The 20,788-nt window shown below is 35.9% G+C and overlaps 1 protein-coding gene across 1 annotated transcript; it reads right to left on the reverse strand.

Moving 5' to 3' along the window:
* Positions 1–7,191: 7,191 nt before the first annotated feature.
* LOC142335303 (putative alpha-ketoglutarate-dependent hypophosphite dioxygenase) lies at positions 7,192–20,725 on the reverse strand. Its single transcript, XM_075383747.1, has 5 exons — positions 20,551–20,725; positions 20,362–20,479; positions 10,347–10,495; positions 7,907–7,988; positions 7,192–7,685 (listed from the first exon to the last, which is right to left on the reverse strand). Exons 1-5 carry the CDS (start codon positions 20,694–20,696, stop codon positions 7,389–7,391), a joined length of 792 nt encoding a protein of 263 aa, XP_075239862.1. The 5' UTR covers positions 20,697–20,725; the 3' UTR covers positions 7,192–7,388.
* Between the last annotated feature and the right edge of the window lie 63 nt (positions 20,726–20,788).

The following is a 20,788-nucleotide window of genomic DNA, read 5'->3' on the forward strand; positions in this document are numbered from 1 at the left end:
CTTTAAGAGAGCTGCAGCCCCTAAATTCCCTCCAGGCTTTTACCTGTTTATCCCATTTTTTATGTCCAAAAGTTGAAAGGGCCAGACAAAAAAACCGATCAAGCAAAAACTCACATAAAAAGACAAAAGGACTAATATAATTGCTTTAAACTTTGCAATTAGAAACACTCACCCTTCAAAACATGCCGACTACATCGGATTGATCGCTCTCAAAGGACTGGCGAGAAGTTGACTTGGGGGGAACGAGGCGGGGCGATGAGCGGAGTGGGGGGGGGGGGGGTCAAGGGATTGGGGGAGAGCCGGACGAGAGGCGGGTCTCAATGGTCAGATGGAGTATGTTGGGAGTGTTCGGGGTGGATGCGGGGGGGGGGGTGACTCAGGGTGTCAAGCTTTTGATATTAAGAACCGTCCTTCATAACATGAAATTGTCTTCTCGAAACAGTTTCGGTGAATTGCATACTGAGAGACTATAGAGACTAGTAAGGCTTTAAGAGAGCTGCAGCCCCTAAATGCCCTCCAGGCTTTTACCTGTTTATCCCATTTTTTATGTCCAAAAGTTGAAAGGGCCAGACAAAAAAACTGATCAAGCAAAAACTCACATAAAAAGACAAAAGGACTAATATAATTGCTTTAAACTTTGCAATTAGAAACACTCACCCTTCAAAACATGCCGACTACATCGGATTGATCGCTCTCAAAGGACTGGCGAGAAGTTGACTTGGGGGGAACGAGGGTGGGGTCATAATTTTGGTTGCGGCTATCAAAACCACGTAAAATTGTCCTTTACACCGCAAAGTTTGCCGACACGGCAGATCGGTGGCAGGAGGAAGTTAAGTGGGGGGGGGGGGGGGGGGTAATGGGCTTAATTTCCTCGGCCTTTGTGATACGTATGGATACCTAAATATATATCGAAACCTTTATGTGTACTAAATTAGTTATCCTCTATATCTATAATTATATCATGTGTTTTTATAACTAAAAGTTATGACTTCTATTTATTCCCCTATATTAATATTCCCGTTAGTCTACTAAATTATTTCATATTTTGTTCATGCTAGTTTATTATAAGTAATCATAATCTCACTTAGTCAGTCTGAATTCAAGTTACTCTGCAAACGCTCTTCATATTCCTGAGTTAAACTTAGCAGTGGATTCGCACCGCGTTTCCAATAATCAGAATTCGTAATACACAATTATTTGCGTATTCGCTCAGCAATTCCTAACACATTCTTGAGACAAAGTATTCGCAACGCGAATCCTAAACTATTCAATAAGATAAAGTATAACATGGCGCAGTCAGCGACAAAGGACAGCGGCAAATCCCCACTTGGAATTCAACCCTTTTGGGAAAAGGCGACACTAGAACCCCCAATTCGCTGGGAGTATTGGAGAATACAATTGAAACTCGCCATCCTCGCCCGAGAAGGAATCGAAGGGGACCTCCGCTTGGTGGACCCTCCAGAACATGTTCTCTTGCCTCCTGAACCAGCATATGAGGACGCAGTTGACAACCCGACGGCACAATCAGAGCGAGACCCACGTACCCGCAATGAGCAGGCAAAAACAGCGTGGAAAAATCAGTGTCAACGTGTTATAGCAAACGGCATACTTTGCGGTGACAAACCTTGGAAGTTATGTGATCGGAAAGCATCTTCTTTGATGTACTTGAGCTTAGGCATGGAAGGGCGGCGCGTATTCAACTCAAAGAATTCGACCGTCAATCTCGAAACAATCTCAACGAAGGATCTTTGGGATGTTCTAAATACAACTTTCCTTGGGATCCATAATATAACCTTCGATAGATACCTCTTCCTCACACGAAAACAGCAAAAGGGAGAACCTATTGAGAAGTTCTATGGACATCTCAAAGAACTTTCGGAAAACTGTGATCTAGGAGATAAAGGAGACACTATCATCCGGGACGTCTTTATCGCGAACATGCAAAATGAAGACATTCAAAAGGAGCTTCTTAAAGAAACAGTAGACCCGGAAAAAGCATTGGCAATAGCAATTAATATCCAGATGGGTACGCTCAACCAACTAAAAATGAATGCAAGTAAAACCGAGTCACATTCAACTGTTAACCAAGTGCAACGGATGCGCATCGCGAATGCTACCCCTTTCTCCAATATGAAAACAACAGCACGGAAAAAGCCTACAACCTGTCATTTCTGTGGATCTAGTTGGACCTCTGACCACCGTAATAAATGTCCCGCTCGGGGAAAAAGATGCAATAACTGTGGTATTGAAAACCACTTCGCAAAGGTTTGTCGCAAACCTAAAGATCCCAATTCGTACCCAAAACCTAAGCCGCGCGTCAATAACGTAGAAAAAGATGATCAAAATGAAGATGTCAATCAAATTTCGGCCAATTTTGATCCTGATTTGGAGTCAAACTATTCTTCAGATGAAGATAATTGTGTAGCAGTAGTATCAGATTCCACAACTTCGGTGGACGCAATCAATCTTCCTGTAATTTTCGGCAATACATCAGCAAATGTTTTGGGGGATTCGGGCAGCGTATGCACAATAATAAATGAATCCTTGGCGAACTCCATCATTTCCCATGACTCGAAATCGAAGTGGATACGCGAAGCGAATCCTAAACAATTGAAAACATTTTCAAACGAGCCTATTCATACGGTGGGCATTCTCCAAACTTCAATTCAAAGCAGCAATTGGTACGCGAATCCAATAGAAATTCAAGTAGTGGCAGATGGACATCGTTCTCTATTGGGTAGAGATTTATTTCCAGCTCTTGGACTCTCAATACAACAATCAAATAATCATATAACAATCAATCAGGTAGATCAAGAACATTGCCCAATCAAAAAACAGATTGCTACTGATTATCCTGACCTAATCTCCAGAATTGGTAAGTCCAAAGTATATACAGTTCGTTCAAAATTCCACAAACATTATACTCCATCACACCAAAAAGGCCGCCGTGTTCCTATAAACTTATTAGACAAAGTATCCGCTGAGCTAAAGAAACTTTCTGAACAAGGACACATTGAAAAACTACAAGAATGTTCGGATAAAAACTTCATTTCTCCCATTGTGATTACGGTCAAAAAGGACAAATCTGTAAAATTAGCTCTTGATTCGAAAATATTAAATAAAGCGATCCACAAAAACAAGTATCAAATGCCAAATATAGATAGTCTTATCGATTCAATTTCACAACATATTAATAATTCAAATCTGGGAGATAATGTCTATTTTTCAACGATCGATTTAAAATATGCCTATAGCCAACTAAAGCTGCATCCGGATACCGCACGTCATTGTAATTTTAATATCATTTGCGGCGAAGCAACAGGTACGTATCGTTTTAAAACGGGATTTTATGGCCTTACGGATATGCCGGCCCAGTTTCAAAAGGCAATGGATTACACATTGGTTGGGCTGACTAACACATACTGTTTTCTGGATGACATAATTGTAGTTAGCAAAGGCACCAAGGAATCGCACCTCAAATACGTGTACAAATGTCTGCAAAAACTCGAAGCGGATAACCTTAGAATTAATTTAAGCAAATGTCACTTCGCAAAACATCAAATAAATTGGCTTGGCTTCACATTCTCACAAAGCGGTGTTAAACCTATAGAATCTAAAACAGCGGCAATTGCGGAAATCAAAGCTCCAAAAACATTGAAACAATTACGGTCATTCTTAGGTAGCGTTCATCATTTAAGCAAATTTATACCTAATCTTGCCAAAATATGCCACCCTCTTCGGCCCTTATTAAAGAAAAACAAAAAATTTATTTGGCATGAAAATCATCAATTACATTTTGAACACATCAAAACTGTTATTGCAAACGCTACAGAAAATACTCATTTTAACCCAACACTGGAAACGCGAAACAAATGCGACGCATCCCGCCAAGGCTTAGGCGCTGCGCTTGAACAATTAGATTGTGAAGGGTGGAAAACAGTAGCTTTTGCATCTCGTTTTCTTAATAGCAATGAAGAACGCTATAGTATAAATGAACTCGAATTACTTGGGGTGGTTTGGGCCATTGAATATTTTAAATACTATCTATTTGGGAAGACTCACAGTTTAAACAGATCACAGAGCACTTCTTTCAGACTTAAAATCACACCGCTCTAATAAATCCTACAACAGTAGATTAACTCGATGGATTGACCGTTTGTTACCATTTGATTTTAACATCGAACATATTCCTGGTACTAGAATGGGCTCAGTTGATCATATTTCGCGACAACCAAATCAAAACGCTAAAAGTGTCAATCAATACGATGAGGAATTCATGGTAGCAACAATTTCCCGTATTCGGGACGCAATTACATCTTTATTTAGTCACGCGAATAAAATTCCTTTCCAAAAGCGGCACATAACCAGTAATTATAGGCAACAAGTAAACAAGACGCGCGTCCACTTTTGCAAACCTGCTAAAATTAGCACGAATAATTCAAATGCCTCAATTAATCCACTCATTACTCGAGCACAAGTAAACAATTACAATTCCGAATTCATTTCTAACTTTAATTGCCGTGCAAATCAATTGATTCAAAACACTACTGCATCCGCATCGCAAATCCAGTCAAATAATTTTAATTGCAATTTAGCCGCAAAAGCAGAAAATAAAGTAAACCACATAATAATGTCTGCAAAAGAAGTACCTCAATCTAACACCCCAACTCCTACTAATGCTCCCAAAGTAACTTTCCGCACTCAATCAACCCCAATAGCGACAACTAGCACGAGCCCTAACATTCATACCCCAATTTCATCATCACCCGAAATTCAAGACATTGAATTGTCCAAAGAGGAAATCTTTGAAAGTAATTTAAATCAACTCTTTACAAAATCATTCCTAGCGGTTCTAACAAGTACGGACGCAGTATTAAAGGAAATTAGAGATTGTGTCCTCCAAGACGACGAGAACCGCTGTAAAGAAGTCAGTCCTTACATATATTCGTTTTGGAAGGACCTTCACGTGAGGTCCGGTTGCTTGTGTGTTGACGAGCGCGTCGCCATACCCAATTCGATAAAGGAAGCGGTACTGGAATCAAATCACATGACCCACCCTGGTAGTTGGGGCATGATTTCACTATCTCAGTATGCATGGTGGCCATATATGCATAGAGAGATTCTAGCCAAAGCATCAGATTGCGTTCCGTGTACAGACATTGATGCTGATACAGTTCCTGTAGACAAATACCTCGATGAAGCTGGATGGGTCAATCCTGAGAGAAGCGATCTGGAAATTGAGACAGCGATGACAAAGGCACAACAAGATGCAGGCTTCCGATATCGTGACTCCGACAATAAGGAATCGCGGTTCATAATACACCCCAAACTCACGAACCCCATTCCGCGAACGGAAAAGTCATTAAATGTGAAGCTAGCGCGATCCACTAATCTCTGGGCATACGCACAAAGGCGTCCTGCGCCCTATGAGCAAACAACAGAAATAAAGATTGCCAAACACAGCAACGACATTAAAAAGCAAAAGCGAGGGGAAATCAAAATTCGACACCGACATCGAGACACTACTTCAGTTGTTTCCTCTGTCAACTCAAACGTTTCTCGAGCTCTCACCGTACGCAAACCTACAAAACCGCAAGCCCAGACGATGTCGAAATGCAGCTTCAATCAACGACAATGATAAAGCGACAGCTCCGGAACAACAACTGATATCAATAGTACCCGCTCCACAAATGTCTTCTTCTCAAAACCAGCAGACTCAAGACACACATTCCGACCCGCAAAAACAACAAGGAACCCGAAAACGAAATCGGCCCCAATTTTACGGCTTCACAGACGCGGATATTTCACCAACCAGTTCTCTGACCTCTACTAGTTCCGGCAAACAGAAAAAACGCAAATCGAAAAAAGAAAAGAAGGATGCAGCAAACGCGAATACAGTGGTAGCCATGATTCAAAGTGCGGAACATTCAACAATCCCCTCTCCCCCAAGACCGGACATTCAAATTGGCCAAGTTTCGCCACCAGATTCAAGAGTTAGATATCACGAATACGAACAAGAAAGAACTATCTGTTTGGGATGCAGAAAATGAAATTTAAGCTAAAAACTCAGTAAAACTGCCAAACTACAATCACTTATTTAGTCTTGTTCCCGCTTCTTTAATCTAATTTTAATGTTAACCTTGCTTTTAATTTTTTACAGTTGCTCTTCAATTGTTAGTCTTAAATTCATTCAAGTATTCGCCCTGCGAATCCATTTATTACTGTGTGTGCACTTAAATTATTCAGTGTAATGTATTCAGTTTACATGTTGAGAATTTTGAAGCGTATTCGCTTTACGATTCCAAAATTATTGAACATTTAGAATTTTATGTGCTGTAATTGTCTGTCAAGTGGTGATAATTTACATTCATTAGCATACACAACCCATGTACGATTGAAAGTCCTCAAACTTATAAGCCTCGCATATACTTAAATTTTAATCGTTGTTATTCTTAAATTTAACATTTGCAGTACCTCTACAATTTTGAGTTAAGTTATGTTCATCCCACTCGTTTGCATGTTTTATGTTGATTCTAAAAAAATGTAAATACATTAAAAAAATTTTTTTTGTCACGAGGGAAATGTGATACGTATGGATACCTAAATATATATCGAAACCTTTATGTGTACTAAATTAGTTATCCTCTATATCTATAATTATATCATGTGTTTTTATAACTAAAATTTATGACTTCTATTTATTCACCTATATTAATATTCATAATCTCACTTAGTCAGTCTGAATTCAAGTTACTCTGCAAACGCTTTTCATATTCCTGAGTTAAACTTAGCATTGGATTCGCACCGCGTTTCCAATAATCAGAATTCGTAATACACAATTATTTGTGTATTCGCTCAGCAATTCCTAACACATTCTTGAGACAAAGTATTCGCAACGCGAATCCTAAACTATTCAATAAGATAAAGTATAACAGCCTTCTACAGTTCATATAATTTCTCAATACAAAGGGTTAAGAAATTTATTGGTCAGACAAAATCGCTTAGAAGACCAGCAGGACTAATAATAACTGCTACAAACAATGTTTTGAGAGCAATTAAAAGACAGTCCCCAATACAATTCCATTTCTTTGAATTGTACAAAAAATACTACCGCACTAGAGTTTCACTCATCTTCCAGCTTTACAGCTATAACACAACCAAATCACCAATACCAGATTTATAAGATTCAAGAAGAGGGATGAGATCATAAATTAAACTCTATAGCTACTTTAAATAAATTCTAAAATTTGCGCTACTTTGAGGGAAGATTCGGAATTAAATAAATAGTGATGTTCACTTGCGATATTGAGAACGGATGATTGCATTTCGAAATTTGGCACAGATGAGTATCCTTGATTCCTAGTCACATGATTGAGCCTGAAAAGTTCTTAAATTCTGTCTGATGACGCCAACTTATGGTTCAAGCTTTGCTTGTATTCCTTTTTAGCTGTAATTAACTCGATGTCCTGGTACACTCTCTTTGCCCAGTAGGTTAGACCTAAAGCAGGCCTCCATCTGTGAGTACTTGCATTGCTACCAGCCCTATGTACCATGTACGCGTGATGAGCAAGAAGTGTGCCAGCCTTTACAACTTGCTTTTCCTCAATCTCTTTGTACTCATTGGGATACTCAATAAGAGCTTGACTGAATCCCAACACATCTGTCTTGTAGTGATCCAACAAACCCTAAACAAAACTGTGAGATAGACATTCTTAATTGATATTACTTAGTACACCAGCTCTTTAATTTCACAATTAATTTTTGCGGATACCCAAATCAAGCTCTGTATTTTAACTGCCATTCTTAACCCAAAACGTCACCTGATGGTCACAGGAGAGGTGACCAAAAAGTCATCCATCACACAGAATAACGTGACCTACGCAAGCAAGTGAGCGCGAAAACTCACCTGTTCATGGCTCCCTGGGACATAGTACAAACACCCAGTCTCTTCGTCCACGTCGTCAAGAGCCAGCCACATTGTTACTGCTCTGAAACATAACAACCATAATTTTATTCAGTTTCCACAAGCACAAGCTCAAATCTATCAGAGTATACAACACTTTTATACATAACCGACTCACATTGGACTAACTGTTCTCCGACGCGGGGATTCGTGGAATCACAAAGCTAGGGCTGGGCGATGATAAACAGTCAAACAAAAGAAAAGACAGTTCTAATTTATACTAGTTAATTTAAACTCCGATGCTGTGCCCTGCTGTGTGACACTTTAGCCCTGCTGTGCGACAGCTCCCATCACTCTATTATTTTTAAGGTAGGAATCTAGCGATTGCTTTGCTTTTTAGCATTAAATTGAATTTGTTAAAAAAGATAGTTGTTTTCAGTAATTTTAACACGCTAATTTATCTTCTTTATCTGCTCAGCCGATTGATTGTAAACAGCTAGAAATTTTTTTTGCAAAATAAGGATAAAATAGGCCTTTTATTCTATTGATGCACACTACAGTAGTTCTATTATAATTTTTCCCAACACATTGATCAGCGCCAATAAATTTTTGCATTAATTGGAAGACGCTGCTTATTTTGATGCTCGTCGACTAACACGACCAGTACTCCTTTAGGTTGGATTGGCCTTTCACCAAACAAAGATTTCCAGGTAAATTCAATATCTCTTGTATTTGTGAAGTAAATCTGATAGTCCTGTATTCAAGGTCCGTGATATCAAAAAATGCAACGCACTGATTATAGAAGTTATGTTCAGGTGAAATCTTAGTTGTTTTAAGACATAATTCTAGCAAATAACAGTAACTATTTAGATGGTTCACTATGTGGTTATAAGCGGATAGTAATTTAATTATTTATAGCCTTGCTTGACCAGTTTTGGGTGAGCGCTATCCAATTTATAGCTAAGATTTTATAAAGAACTAATTCACTTTCAACTTTTATGACATCCTTTAAAATTCAACTAAAAAAGAACTTATTTTAGTTATTTTATCAAGAAGGTTTTCATTGTGAAAAGGAGTCACTAGAGGGTCTGTCAAGTTTAATGAGTGAGTTTTGCCACCCGAATCTAAACATGATTCGCCGCTGTTCTGGTGGTGTTGTTCCGTAGATCTGTACCTCGGGTTGTATTGGTCCTTCGTAAAAATTTAATATTTGCTTATCTCTAAAGCGGTTCCACGTCCAGTTTTTACGTTTCTTGGTTTTATTTGAGTACGTATATGAACGAATATTGGCACCCGATTACCTACTTCACAAAAAACTTTATTCCTTCTCACAATATTTAATTACCAATTATACAATTATATCACCAGGAAATCTAAAAAGTTAAATCTTCAAATATTTCAGGTACAAACAACAAGTTCCTACGTGCACAATGATTCTTTTGTTATCCCATTGTTTTCTGATAAATATAAACAAATTAGGATTTATGGTCCTAGATGACAATAAGAACCAACATTGGCCTTGAAACTAATTATTTGAGAATTAAGTAAAATCGAGATTATAAAGGTTTTTAGTGCTTTAATTAGGGATATATCACGTAAGAATGAGTGGAGCGAAATAAGCACGTAACATTGAAAACATTCCTATTCCGATTGACAGTTTCAAAGTAATCGAGGAGATAAAATCGTTCCAAAAACTGGCTTTAGTTTTTATCATTTGAGAAGCCTAGGTTTCAAGATTTTGTCAAGATTACCAATTTAATTTCTGTTATCAGGTGATGAAGGCCACAAGCAATTGCACTTGATCAATTATTTGCTGTCTTGCTTCTCTCACTTTTAATACGAATTCATTCTGTTAAGTAAGACAGTTTATTAAAGATGTTCACATGGATCTGTCACCCAACTTCGACATCCGTCCCAATAAGACATAATAAATGCTCGAATATTCAAGAAACTGGTTAATATTTCTATTCTACACTTAAGTTGAATTAACGACAGCGGACACCGTGGCATCAAATGGGCTTCTTTTAGGCAAAACTGACTAAACATTAGCAATAAACACACGGATGTTATTAACAAAAGACCAACAGGATTAAAAATAATTTCAACAAAATTTGTTTGAGAGCAATTACAAGAAGACAAAATTGCGCAGTCAGTCAAATTTGTCACAAATTATTCAGATCTCTCAGGATTTTAAACGGCCAAATCCAACCCAAATGAACCTGTTGCTACCAGAGAAAATTAGAGAAAAAGATGCTAGTCAATAAATACCGAATAAGCACAAAATCAACATTTTATATTCTAAAATGCTTTAAGTAGTGTTCTCCTAATTTCCTCAAAATAAAAATACTCAACAATGGTTTACAATAAAAGTTAAATCAGCAAAATTTCTTTGCATGTGGAGAGTTGACGCAGGTACCAATATTAAATCATCAATAATGATTACCTGTCATGCATGAAGTATTTGCCATCCTGGTGAGGCGGGGTCTCCCTCGCTCCCGGTGGCTTCGAGAACCACTGCACGTTGTCAGCATTGCACGCCTCGTTTATCAGACAATCTACTAAGCCATTAAAAACTCCACTCTCAGCCAAATCCTAAACAGCATTAGTATCCAAATCAGTTACCAAGCATAATGACATTTTTTCTGCAAAAAAATTGATGCTCCAAGAGGCAGCAATTAGCCACAATAATCCAAGCTCAATTTCCGCTTGTCGAACAATTAAACAAAAAAGATTGCTGAAAAATTGAAACATAACAATAGGAAACAAGGACTTTCATGAATAATAGTAGCTTGTTGATGGCTAAGAGTTGTGAGATACCCAAGTGCAAACATCAGAAATTATCAGTATAATTTAAGCATTAATTCCAAGCAAAAACTGAAGAAGCGTCTCAACTAAATCATACCTGACAGATTATCAGAAAAAAGCCACCATGATTCCCATAATCCTAGTTGAGATTCAAAGAAGATTGAAAAAATCTGAAATTGATAGCGGTACAAAAAAAATGTTATATAGCGAGCCATTTTGATTGGATTTAGTAGTTTAACATATTCCTGTTTCTCAATAAGAAGATAGAAGGATTGGTATCAATAGCAAAAAACTTTATACCTGGGAACTAAGAATAATAAGAACAGTTCATCTACCGGGCATATAAAACCGATCTTCTTGGGTTTATCCCGTTTATATTTCTGATTCCATTTTTCAATATTGACTCTATACATTTTAGACTGCTTTGTTCAGCAACCGCTGTTTGAAAGCACTTTTGAAACAAGCATTAAGAATTAAAAGCTGTGAACCAACGTAAAGCAAAACATTTTTTAAAAAGGACAATTCCTGAAATCAATCCAAACAATTGCAACAACTAATTAAATGAACATTGACAATTCTCTAGCAGCATCAACATTTGGCAGTCAAAAATGCACACTACCAATATTTAGTTAAAAAACCGAAAACAATTGAAAGCAAATATTTTCGCAAGAACTAAAAAAAATAGAAGTCTGCCTTTCCATCTCATTGGGTGGGACGTCAAAAAAATATCAGGATTGTCCCCGCTCCATAGGTGAATTTATTATCAGAGAAGACTCCCCTTGTAATGTTTGAGATAAGGATAAAAAGGTTTGCTCACGTTTCAAATTTGCCTGTAGTCTGGGGCCTCTTGCAATCAGCATAATTGCCGACCCACGAATAGCCGTAACGGAGACTGATTGAGATAACCTGCTTAATGCTACAGATAACGGAAGGAATCGGCGAGAATTGTCAAAAATCATAACCTTTTCAAGAGTCAGCGACCTCGAAGTAAAAAAACTATACAACAACATCCTTCATCAAAGAAAAAAATACAAACAAAGAAGGAAAAACCTTATTTATTCCATTTGCTGGAACAGGGCAAAAAGAACACCTAAAAATCAAAATTCAAAAACTATTGGTACATGAGTTTGAAAAAGCGTCTCGTAGAACTGAACAGATAAAAAGACCAAAAACACACTGCACTAGAAAAAACGAAATTGTCATAATTGAGATGAGGCGATAAGACAAACAAAACAAACAAAACGAGCAGGAATCAAGCGTAAACCAATAACTTTCAGAAAACAAGCTAAGTCAAAGTCATTAAGACCACTGCTCAACCTCAGCCATATTGAAAAAACCTCATTCTTAAAACTGACAGCATTTTTTGCTCTTTTCCATACCGTCGAGGTCAAGAACCTCAACTACAATTTGACTTCTCACTGAGATCAAAACGTCGAAAAACAATTAACGGATCATAAAAAGACAGCGCACCAATAAAAGCCACATCTTTTAAAACTTTTAGGTTCAATTTATATTCAAAAACAGCGAAATATTTTGAATTTCTCAAGTCACTTTTTAACATTTGGTGCTCGAAAGTAGTCGTATGAAAACTGATTGAACAAATGGAACACCTGTGTCATTTGCAAAGAAAGGCCAGAAAACTAAGCTAATCTTTTCCTAGTATTAGAAAAACAAAAATGTACCTCCCATACTTATGTCAAACTATAATACACCGGTAACAAAAAATCGAGACAATCTGACTTTCGCCAAGCCACCTCAAAATTAGTCTATAATTTTAAATGAACAGCTTCCGGAAACTCCTACGTCATTGAGGATTTCTTTCTATAACCAGTACTGCTATTTCAAGCAACTAAGTACCAACATACTTAATTATGGGGAACAATACAATCTTAGCAGCAAAGAAGGTAGCTTATTCATTCCATTAGGTGGGAAAAAACAACCAAACAAAGGCAACATTCAAACCATTAAAAATCCTTTCAAAAACAAATGGTATCAAATTCAATAAAAAACTCAAACTTAAACAATAAACTCACCAATTGAATTCAAATTACGCCTTCAATAGATGGAAGCATAAAATCATGGACGAAGATCAAGATCAAAACATTACAACCAAATCAGTTTTCGGCACCAAAAAGAGATACGTATGACTGCCACACTATCAACTCCACACTCCAAAGCAACTTCTAAACCAATTGACAGCCACATTGTAATTTTCAATGAGGGTAAATGTAAAAAAGGGGAAAATGACATTTTTGTAAATATCCGAATGTTTTCAAAAATTAGTGGCCTCAAAATTTAAAAGAACAACTACGTACCAACATACTTAATTACGGGAAACAATACAATCTTAGAAGTTACTTGAAAAAATTTAATTGATTCGATTGGGTTAAAAAAGGCAAATAATTTAAAAACTCTTTGAAAAACAAATGGTATTAAAGTTAAAAACATAAAAGCTAAAACGGAAACGGTAAATTGACCAAAAATCTAGAAGGCAAAAGAAACTTATCACTGAGATTTGCCGATAGAAACAAAACGGTCAGAACTCCTAAACTAATAAATTTAATTTTCTCTAATAAGTAGTTTCAATGTCGAAAAGACACCTGCTATTAGCTCAAATAAGATTCATTTAGGCCTCATTAATCAGCCATAAGATCTGTTATTAGTGATCAAAACACAATTAGTTTTAGGCAACCAAAAGATCTAGGTATTACTGCCACACTATCCAGACTGCAAAAACCGGAGAAGTCAATTCCACACTCCAACACATTCCAAAAGAAACTTATCACTGAGATTTGGCGATAGAAACAAAACGGTCAGAACTCCTAAACTAATGAATTTAATTTTCGCAAATAAGTAGTTTCAATGTCGAAAAGACCACTGCTATTAGCTCAAGTGTCATAAGATTCATTTAGGCCTCATTAGCCAGCCATAAGATCTGTCATTAGTGATCAAAACAATTAGTTTTAGGCAACCAAAAGATCTAGGTATTACTGCCACACTATCCAGATTGCAAAAACCGGAGAAGTCAATTCCACACTCAACACCTCAAAGCAACTTCCAAACCAATTGGCGAAAAAGGGGGAAACCAAGTAAAAAAAAAGGAAAAACCAAGCGAAAAAAATGGGAGAAACTGCAAAATTTAGCCAGATGAGAATCTTTCCAAAAATTAGTGGCCTCAAAGTGAAAAACAACTATGTAAGCATAAAGGAAAAAATAAAACCCTAGCTGATAGGAAGATAATTCAATTATTCTATTAGCTGAAAAAACGCTAACTAAAAGCATTATTCAAAACATTGAATCAAATTTACCAAGAGCAAATTATATCTAGGTCAATAAACCTGCTAAAAACTAACTAAAATTAAAAACGAATAACTTTGAAAACAAGTAGTGTCAACGCCAAAAAGACCACTGCTATAAACAAACAAGACACTGCTCAAATCAAACAATAGGTTTAGCTCAGCCTCATTAGCCAGCCATCATACCTGTCCTTAGTGTAACCAATTGAGAAGACGAAAAATGAACAATACAGTCATAAAAGAATAGTGTCAAATTCTTAGAAATCACTCCTAATGAAATTGGATTATTCATAATATTATTATTTAAATTATTTAAAAACAATGAGATTAAGGAGACTAATGGCTAAGACAAAGAAGCGCACAAAAAATACAGGCAAAACTCAATAATTTGCACAGAAGTCCAAGGCAGTAGCAGCCCATTAACCTTTGAAATTCTGAGAATTTTCACAAACAAACTGAGAAAAATTAAAAAGTCGAAAAAGATGTTTCAAATCCTTCATCTTCAACTTACGATCCACAACAGCATTAAGTAACTAAAGTTAATAAACTCAATATTTTGAACATTTGGATCTCAAATGCAGTAGTTGTAACAACTGAATGAACATATGGAACACCCAAAATGGTAATTTGTAAAGAATATGCAGACAGAACTATGCACTGCCTTCTTGGTCAAAGGGAAATTAAAATGCACCTCCTATGCTTATTTAAACTAAAACACCCAAATAACAAAAATTTGAGACGACATCACATCACATCTCGAAAGCTAATACCTCACCGAAAAGTTCAGTTTAACCAGAACTGCAATTTAGCGGGCAATAGATGGAAGCAGAAAAACAGGAACGAGCATCAGAAAAATACAACAACCAAATGATTTTTTGGCATCATGATCTAGGTATGATTGAAAAACTATGCTTATTTGAAATAACCGCACAAGTCAAATCAAAAGCTCAACACGTCAAAGCAACTTCCAAACAATTTGAGGGTCAACATGTATTAATTATAAGAAACTCTGATTAAAAAAACATCAGTTTAAAACAAAACCAACTAACGTCGCGCAAATTGCTCTCAAACGACCGTTGAGCGTCTGGCTTAGTAGCCAGCTGGGGCGGGGGGGGGGGGGGGGTGCTAGCCTTAGGGGGAGGGGGTGTGACCTGTGTGTAGGGGGGGGGTTAAGCGATGGTGGGTAGATAAAATTAATAACCAACTAATCAGTTTTGTTTTGAGGAATAAACTCAAGTTCACAACAAACCGCAATTGGTTCAGGTTGTCGACTCGAGATTACTCAACCAGCGGATGTCTCAAGCCAGAGGTTCTGACAGAATTTGAGTGAGAAAAGAAAGCAGTTTCTCGTTCTCGTTTGCAGGTGAACAACTCCGCCAGGACAATTTTCAGCGTAATCCAAGCAAACCTTTGACCCTTACATCAGACAAGCATGGGCTTCGGACGATTTCGCTGTGTAGTAGTTACCCATTATACAATGCGACAACACAGTTCTATTGAGCATTGTCTTTTCCCTCGGAGTTAAAAAAACTTCTGTTAATCCTATTTACAAAAAGCAACAAATTTCTGTAATTCGGGCAATTTTTAAAATGATTGAGAAGTGGCTTAGACCGGAACCAACAGCTATTTTAAAGACACTTTGGCTTTCGTTCTCGTGAATCTACTCAAGAAGCACTATTTTCTCCTCAAAAAATCTTCGTTCAATCATTGAGAAAAAGGGCAGGTATCAACTGCACTCTTAGATCTCTATAGTTTTTGACTAAATGAAGTATATTTTTAACAAAAACGAAAAACTAAAGTGGTGAGTTGCGTCAAAATGCCATTCAAATGATGTGCGCATTCAGACAACGGAATCCAAAAAATTTTAGATTACAGTCAATCTGATTGCAACGCGTTGTGCGAAATTTTTAATAAGGAGCAATTCTTGTTTGTGCCTCGGTTAGCTTTATGATAGTGCTTTTTTTTCTATGTACCATTACACGTTCTTAACTATTCTCACTGGATATAGAACCAAACTAGGAAATGCAGTCGTACTAATATAAAAAAATTTGACTCATCATCTGACCTAAAACTTATACCGCTTTTCGGGCATCTCACGAAAAACCATGGATGCCTACAGTGCACAGATCGTAGATTTTCTTGCAACTCTGTTGAAAACATTTTTGCTGAAATTGCATACCTCTTTTTATTGACGTTTAGACAAACCCTCACCTTGGCAGGTATCTTATATGTAACAACGCAACTAAAATGTTCTATCTGAATCTATCTATTTGTTCCGACCCCACTTGTGGGGGAGGAACTATACACTCAAATGGGTTTTTTTTTGTTCAGACAATTTTGGCCGATCGATATATTCATCGTAGAGAAATGTGAGTGGTAAAGCTCGTCCAGTGTAGAATTCGAAACTGAAAAGATTTTTTTGAATTCTTTTTATTTCGAGGAGATAACCTGGATTGAAGTTTTGTGTGAACAAGGGATATTTGGCATGATTTTGTTCGTTTTAGTGTAAATTTTCATCAAATTAAGATCTTTTTTATTCAAATATTAATTCAAAATTACATTTCACGCCACAAAATGAACCAGTTCTGAGTTCCTAATAGACGAAAGGCGATCAAAAGACTAGTTCTGGTCTCATGGGTAAAGTTCACTTTCAAAAAATTTGAATTCTATTTGAAAGCTCAGTTTTTTAAAAAACTTTTTTAGTTTTCTTCGGTCCCCTAGAGACTGAAGTCCTATGGCACAATCTCGTTGATTAAAAGTGCAATAGGTTTCGTAATGAGCTTTAATTTAACTTATCTAGAGCTCTCAGTGGCTGTTACGACTTAAAATGATTTTTCGAGAATTTTTAAACATTAATTGATCAAATACTTATTTTCGTGAACTGTATGTCATTCTCAGCAATGACATTTCACTAGTCTCCCTTGTTTTCTACTTCAAATAAAGTTATTCTAGTGCAATAGGTTTCGTAATGAGCTTTAATTTAACCTATCTAGAGCTCTCAGTGGCTGTTACGACTTAAAATGATTTTTCGAGAATTTTTAAACATTAATTGATCAAATACTTATTTTCGTGAACTGTATGTCATTCTCAGCAATGAAAGGACCCCCATCCTTTCTACTGCAACCAAAATTGATCTGGTTAGCGGTTTTAACTATTTGTTAGAAGACTTCAATTCCACAAGATTTAAAAAAAATTCAAAATTTTTTGGAAATTTTCTTATTATTGGTTCCTCTTGTAATCTTATCACATTATCCTGCGATTGATAACTCCCATTGGCTTAGAGAAAATGTTCAGTGGATCATGGATAAAGTTTTCAGAGAAAAATTTTTGGTTTGAATGGCTTCGACACTTTCTTCTCGCACTTGTCTACTGAATTTTTGGTTTTTGCCTGTATTTGTTGTTGTTTCCATAGTCATAGATTTATTGTGATGTCTTATTGATCACCTATGGATGACTGTCTTTATTATATATATTATTGTCTTTCAATCGATGCATACGCTCCATCTGAGCGTATTTACTGACTTCCTTTGAAAGCTATTGAATTTAATGGCTGTTAAAACTTATATTATTTTTCGATTTTTTTTCAAAATTAACCAATCTTAAACTTACTTTCGCTTTTCGTGAACTGTAAGTCAGTCTGAGTAATGATTGGTCTCCCTTGTTTTCTACTTCAAATAAAGTTATTCTAGTTAGAGGTTTTATTTTCTAACTATTGGTGTTATGACTTCGATGCACAAGTTTCTAATTTTTTTTAACTTTTGGATTTTTTTTTGTTTTTTGATTCTTTTTGGAATCCTAACACAATACCCTAATATTGACAGCTGCATTGGCTCAGAATGGAAGTTCAATAGATCATATAAAAATTTTCCAGAGAAAAACATGGATTAAATGGCTTCGACACTTTCTTATCACACTTTTCTAATTAATTTTTGGATTTCGCCTATAATGGTTGTTGTTTTCATTATCAATGGCTTATTGTAATGTCTTATTGATGAACTATGGATGACAAACGTCCTTGTTGTCTCATCAGGGCATAACTTAGGGTATCTATTAGCTTCTGTTGGATACTTAATGGCGTTGATACTACGGGTTTTCTCAAAAATTTCCTGGTTTTAATGTATTTGTTCATGTTGGTTGATTTATTGGAGTCAAATTGCTAAAACTACGAATACCATTGCTGTGAAAAAATTAATTGAAAGTATAAAAAATTTTCACTGAAAAGTTTACTTTTTAAGGGCTTCGACACTTTATTCGCTCAATTCTTTCTGGTAATTTTGCTTCTTTTTTATTCTTTAGGCAGCCGTAAACTGCTCACCGGTACCATAAGCTTGCAATTAAGGATTGAATGAGTGATGTTATTCGAAGTAGTCAGTTTATTGCGAGTAGATTTAAAGATTATGATATTATACATTTTCAAGTTTATTGATGATTTTTCAATTTTTTCAGTTTTTGTTTTTCTTCTCGTAACTTGTAACTTAATCGCAACATTGAGAGGTTATATACAATTCCTTGTATTTTAAAAATAACATGCTTACCGGTATTATGACGTAACTGACGTTTTGTTTGTTGGATAATAAGCGTTTTCATAAAATGTGAGTGGTATATTTTCTTCTTTTTCTCGTACTTTAGCACAATCGCGTAATGATCCCAATGATTTTCAAATGTGGCGCAATTGAACTTGTTTATTCATTCAGTTTAATTTCAGCTGAATTAGTAAAAAAAGAAATTGAAATAAAAAACAAATCAAATAAAAGCTAATGATTTTAATGCCTTCACTATTTTGTGTTTTCGCAATGTTTGTAATTTGTTGTTCGTATTTTTTGCGTTTTTCTACAATTTTAGTCCTTTTATTCAGGCTTAGTCAAACCAGAGACAGGTCATATTGGTTTCATTGTAACTTTTTAGTAAATTTATCGAGAATTCCTTCGTTAAAAGCTAATTATTTCAGACTTTTGAAATTATTTGGTTTAAAAAATCTTGATTGATTTTTGAATTTCGCCAATTTATTTCTTCTTCTTGTCGACTTGTTACCTAGTCTGATTTAAAAAAAATCTCATCTGATGTGTAGTTAGGAAAAAAATTGTGTTAGGGTTTTGTCTGATTGTAATTTGACGTTGTAACTAGGTGCTTTTAAATTAAGATATTGAGTTTTTGCCGTGAAATTTTTGTTTTTGTTTTTTATGTGGTTGTTTTTCTCGTAGTCTTTTAAATGGCAGGTCTCGTTGTAATGAGACATGTCTTTATTTAATTCAGTTATTAGTTGGGTTGTGTACAGATTTTTTTTAAAATTCAACATCTGTTTTTGATTATCTCTTTGTCAAAAATTTAAGTCAAAAGACAGTTAAGTCAAAAATGTAGAAGAGCGCGGGTCGTAATATCATGTGCGAACGCACATTAACGAGCCTCCTTGTTAACATTTAATCTCATTCTGCGTTGTATTCTATTATTCAGATATTAGTGCTCGTTTGAAACGAAATTGGCGTAAAATTTAGGTTACACCAATGATGAACAGTCATTTCTAAAGATCCATTTTTATCAAAGGGACAAGAAAACTTGAAAGACTTTTCAACTATTCTTTACACCTTTTATGAAAAACAAGCAGAAAACAGGTCAAACCTATTAAAAAAGGCTTTTATTTTTTTCGCTTTGCAGAACATTTGTTTAAGGAAAGGCTATGGAGTTTCAAATTGCAATGACGAGTTATGAAGTTTTAACTTAACTGATGATTTTTGTGGCACAAAAAATTATCCAAACAAATTTAAGATTTCACTGCAGTCAGAGATTTTCATTTCACTGCTTCAATTTAACATTTCACTGCAGTTAGAGATTTTCATTTCACTGCTTCAATTTAACATTTCACTGCAGTCAGAGATTTTTGCTTTCAAAATGGAAACTTTAATTCGCTAATAATTTTCCGGATTTCAAATTTTCCTTCAGTTTATGGAAAGACGCTAATTTTAACATGCCATATCAGAAAAAATACAAATAGTTTGCTTAACTATTCTACTTTACAAGGGTTTCCATATAATAACACTGATGTAAAATCTGATTTAAATTTTAGTGGGTCAATCCTGAATGATAAAAGCCCCTTAAATGAGTACTTCCTGTGCCTAATGCAGTTGGAACAATTAGTTCTACAAGATGAAGAAAATCAATATTTTTTCGGGAACTTGACCTTGTGCCATCAGGTTAGATAACAATTTTGACTTTCATTGCATTAAATTGCTTCAATACCTAGATAAATCAACTAATCTAACTGCCCTTCAACTAAAAACAGCTTTGCGGTTGTGTTTTATTTACAACAATGGTTGTTGTTGTTGTTCAAATCCACGCTGCAAACTACGTGTACAAACTCACCTTGAAAAATTGGTCATGTAAGTGCATTTGTTCCAAACGAATAATCGAATCTTCGTTTGCTTTATCCTCATAGAAAACGCTTCCTTTGGGCAGTCTGCCAACAACATCAGCTCGGTATCTAGAAGTGAATACAAACTAGAACACAAAAATGCCCCTGGTGGAACAAAAAATATTAATTTCTGAATTTACCTGTTGAGGTGCTCAAGAATTTGTTGTACCTCATCCGGTTGCAGAAAGCCGTCGATTCTGATATAACCTCTTTTCGAGAACTCTTCCTTCACATCGTTAAGATGTGATATGCGCTCATTAAATGAGCTCCAATCAGCACAGAACATTACTTAAAAACTAACATTTCATGCCTGAAACAAAAGTAGGAACTGGACATGAGCTTACGGGATCTGAAATTTAAATCGTGTACGAGAAATCA

This window comes from Convolutriloba macropyga, chromosome 2 (assembly GCF_964194025.1).
Source record: "Convolutriloba macropyga chromosome 2, txConMacr16.3, whole genome shotgun sequence".
Lineage (NCBI taxonomy): Eukaryota > Metazoa > Xenacoelomorpha > Acoela > Convolutidae > Convolutriloba > Convolutriloba macropyga.